Here is a 6,000-nt window from a genome sequence, read left to right as displayed (position 1 = left end):
AAGATTGGTGGAGGCCTATGAATGGCTTTAGGGGGGAAAAACAACTTAATAGGGATATAATAGCACTCTCCAAATACCTGAATGAACACCACATAAAAGTCAGGATCAGTTTTCTCATTCCAGAGTGCAACAGATGATATAATAGATTTAAGCTATAGGAAGACAGATTCAAAATAAATTTTGGTAGGAATATTAAATGCTGTTTGATGATGAAACTAACTACCCAGAGAGATGGTTGTTTCTTTGGATGTGTTCCAGTAGATAATTAGAAATCACTTTTTCTGAAACAGTTTAATTTGGATGCATTAACCAAAGGTTATAAATAATGATTTAAATTTTCAGCTTTATAATTCTGAAGGGGCCTGTATATGCTGTATAAACAGTACTCTAAACAGCATTCTAAAGTAGATTTTACTTGATTTGGAAGAAATCTGAATTTCAGTATTCAGAGAATCAGAGATTATTCACAGGTTGAATTCCTACATGTAGGATAGCCACTGACCTTTGTTTCTTGAAAATAACATTTCCTATCCTATCTCCAAAAACTACTCATCTATCTTCTGTGAAGGAAAGTTGGTTCTGTTAGAAACTTTATTTGAAATATTTACATCAAATTACCTTTGACCTGTGATTTATGTATATTTTCCCCATCAATTAATAAACATGATGCATGTATCCCCTCCTCTTTTGAGACCTGTGTGTTATAAAGCATTATATTGAGCATGTGGGCCTGCAGAAGGGTTTGCAAACTATGCTATAGTTTTAATCCTGAGCAGCATATAATTATATTAATCAACTACTCAAATTATTCTACTTATTCTCAAAGAAGTGGTTCATGTTGAATTATGCCAAAATGCTGTCCTTATGATCAGGAGGTAGGTTGTAATAGATATGTTTAAACATTTCCAAGTACTACATTGCTGCATGTATGAATAAATGAACTGAGGCTACAGAAGCAACCGTCACCTGTTTTTAAATATTTGAAAAGGGTCAACATTCCATATCGCATATTTCCATATTTGTTCTTTATAATTTTATGAATTTTCCTTATTCATTAAGGACTTGTAAATTCAGTTCTGGAAAATAATTACATTCTATGTTTTTAATCAGTTAATATAATACAATATAAAATTCTTGTCTTATTTATTCATTATGAGATTTCTGACATACCAGACTTTTAATCACAATCTCTAAATACTTCTTGGCAATGTTACTGTTATGTTATTCTTCATTTTATAGTTGTGCATCTTACTCCAGTTTCAAATTGGCTATGTGTTACAATAACTGTTACATTCTTATTTATTTTCTTTAATCTGTTTCTTTCCCTTTTATTTTACCATGAAAAATATTTAACTAGTCTCCTGAAGTACACAAGTGAAGCTTCTCTACTTGTACAAATTTGGTTAAAGGTACACTATGTCCTACTGAATTTATATAAATTATTCAACCAACTCCTGACGATCATTATTTGATGTCATAACAGTAATCACTGTAATATTTGCAGCATATAATAAAAAGAAGATATTCCCGTCCCAGGTTGCTGATGCCAGCTCAGTTTACAGGATTGGATATATTTGATTATCCTAGCATATGGAATTATTCACCTTTTAATTAGGAGAATCACTGAGAGAAACTATGCAAAAGAAGAAAGCTGGATAAGAATCCATAGCTTCAAAATGCAAGATAGTCTTCCCAATTCATTATCATGCATATTTAAGAAAGTGCAGAATAAGGAAAATGAACACAAGATATGCAAAATCAGTTAATGTTCAACCTGTCAGTGGGTTGCAGGATAATTACTTAGCACTAGGTACACTTTGTTCATTATACAAATTAAAAAATGAAAAAAATAGTATACCCTTTCCCCCAACCACATGTAGAAAAGCACTTAAAGTTCAAAGGTAAAGCTTGGCACACTCCAAATACGAAATGATTTACTTTACATGCAGCAAAATATACAAGAATTGTTATTTTTTCCCTTAAACAAACTTAATTCATTATATTTGCTTGGCACAATTGCTATTCAGTTTAAAAAAATAGTTGAAAAATACTGAAACTGACCTGAATTCAAGTATTACGGTTTCTTCAACAGAAACATTATCAATGCAATAAAACATCACACGGAATATATTGAAATATAACTCCTTCTCACTTGGTTGTTTTTGTTTGTTTTTAATCCCCTTGTTTTGTTTTTCTATACAGTTTTAATGCCAGCACAATTCACACATTTTATTCAAATTTAATATTATTGCATTGTTTTTGCATATCTTGTGGAACAGAAAATGCAAAGAGTTACTGATTCCCCTTTCAAAAGCAGAGACAGTGATTTATTTTTGCACTCAAATCACCCCAGATAAAGCTCTCCTTCAATTGTAACCAGGAAATGGAGAACTGTATCAGTTGCACACTTTCAGTTGTGTATTCACTTGCTCACTCATTCACCCAGTCCTGCTCATTCGTTCACACATTGCAAATATACCTAGTACTATAAAGAATCCAAATCAATCATTCATATGTGCAAGATTATATCAAGTGCATTGCCTACTATCTTTAAATTATAAAACAACAACAAAAAAGGAAATTTTCATTACTTCAAATAAAATTACAAAGTCTGGTATACATTATGATTGGCAAAACGTCTAATATCATTAGCTTCTACCAAATGTCGGTGGAGGAAAACAAAAACAAAAAAATAAATCAATGTTAAACATTTGTGAAGGTGAAAAACAAAAAGGCAGGTGATTACAAACTCTGTAAACACTCCACCCCTCTCCCTTAAAAATAAAATACAATAAAATAAAATATCCAAAAATAAAAATTGGAACATGCTTTCAAGAAAATATTAAATAGCAAGAACAAAGAGAGATCTACATAAGCCCATCACCACCTCTCTTAGAAATGGGCGGGTTGCCTGAACTCCTTTTGACAGAGCTGGCTTCATGCTCTTGGAGCCATTGGCACAGCTAACTGTCTTGAACTCAATTTGGCAGAGATGACTGCCTGAGCTCTGATTGATTGGCAGAGAAGACTGCCTGGGAGTCTCTGCATTTCCATCAAGAAACATCTGCAATATTGCCACCTGCATCTCCTATCTTGCAACTTCTGCTTCCTTCTCAGCAACGTGTGGGATCTGTTGCAGAAGTCTATTCCACTTGTAGATCAGAAGGGTCTTGGCTTTATGGAGACAGTGAGGCTCATACAGAACATGTGCAAAATGATTCCTTTTTGTACAAGCAGAATTGAAAGACACCCGCTTGATACAGTGTCCTTTTGGCTACGGCCATCCACAGGAAGTTGAGGTTTTCCTTCACATTCAGGAAGCAGCTGTTGTTCCTTGTGCAGGGACTGAAAAAAGAAGGGAGCTGACACACTGCCTTTTACTTCTCCTGATTCTTCCTTCATGGACACATGCTGGGGTTCTATATTCACTCCTGAAAAACTCTTTTACACCACCCAACTCTGCAATTCTTCCCGACAGAAATAAATGAAGAATGCTGTTCTGGTTACTCCTGGTCACGAGAACAGTGAGGCACTTCTGAAACAAACCCATTAGGAACATTGAAACAAATTAAAAAAACAGCATCACTTTCAGCTTCAGCAACTACAGGTTGCTGATATAAATCCTGGTATCCTTAGATTCCTCTTGACTTTTCCTAGAATCTGGGTTTTGGGCTGCTTCTGCTTCTTCGCCCATGCAGTCCTGCCCTGGGTCCCTGCAGTTAACAAAAGGCAAGAGGTTGCCATTGGGGCTTGGTTTGCTGTTACCATTGAGAATGTTGTCCGCGGCATTCTCCATCTCTTCTATTGTCAAGTCACAGGCATCAGCTAGTTCTTGGGTGGTAACCTCAATGAACTTTGGATCTTGAGCAAACTGCACCAGTCCTTCCGAAATCAAGACCTTTCATAATCCAGGACATCAAAAACAAGGAACAAAAGTAGATATCAGTATTAATATCACTGTTATAGCAAGGATCAAATAAATCAGTGAAAGAAAACAAAATACAAAACACTTGATAAATAAAATTTAGGGAGATGAATTTATAACTGCAAATTCAAAAAAGTCCAGTGAAATTGTTTTGTATAAAAATCACAATTGAATCCATGTCTTTAATTGTCAGATGCTGGATATGTGGCTATGAAAGTGGACATGCAAGATGCAATCTATTTTACTTTTCTGCTATTGTATTTTTTCTCTCTTTGAAACTTAATAAAATTGAAAAAATAATTAGTGAAAAACCTTGGCAGTTATATTGCCTTTGTTCTGAAGCCCATTCCTCTTCCAAAAATTCTTTCAAGAGTGGGGACTTCTGGAAATGAGGTCAGAAATTGTTTGAATGAGATGATAACAATGAAGACATCACTTTATTCCACTTGCTAGGTTTTAAAAAAATCCCTCATGTTGTTAGAAGTTATATGTTTTGTTTTGTTTGCCAATTTTTATAGCAGGGACTGAGAAGAATAATTTTTTTTTCACATTGTAAACTAACGTAACACCAAGAAATCTGGCTATAGTAAAAGTGCAGTTGTTAACTGACTGGTTCTAAGTCATCCAACTAGACTGGTGTGTATGGGAGATTTAGTTTTAATTGACAAAAGTTACAATATTTTAATCACATTAATTATTTACCTTGGGCCAGTCCATTTCTATTGGCAAGCATTCTGTCTGTACTGAATTATTTCTTTCCATATATTTATTAATGCTATTAGGAAAAAATATCAGGTAAAAACTGAAGTTTCTAGCTCAAGGGTCTTCAAACTTCGCAAATCACTTGTGGACTTCAACTCCGAGAATTCCTGAGCTAACATGACTAGAAGAGGAATTCTGGGAGTTGAAGTCCACAAGTCTTAAAGCTGTCAAGTTTGAAGACCCCTCTTCTACCTGATGAATGGGACTAAGAATCTTGCCTTCCTGAAATGAGTTTTCTCCAGATACATTGGAAGTATGAGTTCCAACTATGGCTGTAGTCCTATCTATCTGGCCACTTTGATCTTGCAGACTTAGCGTGCTCTGTGTTCCTTTGATTAAACAATACCATCTCCCAGGACCACAAAAGCATGCCTTCTCTGTAGTAGCACTACTGTGCTTATCCAGGGCGTTAATGAGGGAGAATGAGACCTCTTCTTTCCATTTGGTCTTCAGGTTTGTCAACTTTTATCTTTTATTATCTTATTGTAATTTCTTTGGTTGGTCAGTCAGTTGCCCAGAATCTTTGTGAGTCAGGCAGCATGCATGTTTGATAAGAAGCTTATTAAAGTTACCAACTTAAGAAATAATTAGTTAAGTACATCTTACTGTTTGTTTATATTTTCATCATATATATTTATGTATGTGTGTGCACGTGTATAATTATTTATTAGTGCTTATCTTAAAATTCACATGTGGGAACTTGCTCTTAAGTTTACAACTATAACTGACATCAACTTACCGCTTCAACAAGGCTGTTGGCACTACCGTGGAATTGCCTGCCACACACTCTTGTCTGACTGGGAACTATAAGGGAGACTGGCCTGGCCTTTCGGGTGCTGCTAGAGCTGGTGCTATCACAATATGAGGAGCTGCAATATATTGATGGGAAGCTATTATTGAGTTTCTCATTGGATTCCGCCTCATCAGGCCACAATCCTTTATCATGTTGCTGTGGCCAGTCTTGTGTACAATGTGTTGCAGAGTGTGTGGAATAGGGTCGAGAAGATCTAATTGATGAATGAATACTTCGAAGAGGACTCCGACCTGCAGCTGCTAGTGCCTGTAGACAGAGAACATGATAAATTAGTATGTCAGCAACATGGTGATTCAGAACAAGGGGGGAAATGAACCAAATATTTTTGAAAAAAGTTCAGCTTAACTTGGAAGCTGGCTATAGTTGGATAATGATATTCCTTTAATCTGCTGGTCTGTATTTCATACTGACAATGTCCTCAATCTTATAGAAAACTAGAACATGGGTCAAATAGATCAACAGATGATGCTGTTAATATGGTTCTGCACTACATTCTACA

At 35.4% G+C, this 6,000-nt stretch overlaps 1 protein-coding gene across 11 annotated transcripts in view; it reads right to left on the bottom strand.

Moving 5' to 3' along the window:
- Positions 1–577: 577 nt before the first annotated feature.
- Positions 578–6,000, bottom strand: part of CACNA1C (calcium voltage-gated channel subunit alpha1 C) — a 446,749-nt gene continuing 441,326 nt past the window's right edge. For all 11 annotated transcript variants that reach the window (XM_087968599.1, XM_087968607.1, XM_087968602.1 and 8 more), the window contains 2 exons: positions 5,427–5,747; positions 578–3,898 (listed from right to left, as the gene is read on the bottom strand). In XM_087968599.1, the coding sequence (XP_087824725.1) occupies positions 3,602–3,898; positions 5,427–5,747 (618 nt within the window). In that variant the 3' untranslated portion in view covers positions 578–3,601. The remainder of the gene's footprint in view (positions 3,899–5,426; positions 5,748–6,000) is intronic.

The sequence above is a fragment of the Notechis scutatus genome, chromosome 6, assembly GCF_049901735.1.
Source record: "Notechis scutatus isolate UNSWTSFEM ecotype Mainland chromosome 6, rNotScu1.2, whole genome shotgun sequence".
Taxonomy (NCBI): Eukaryota; Metazoa; Chordata; class Lepidosauria; order Squamata; family Elapidae; genus Notechis; species Notechis scutatus.
Note: the sequence above shows the minus strand (reverse complement) of the source record. Positions and strands in the feature narration are given on the sequence as shown.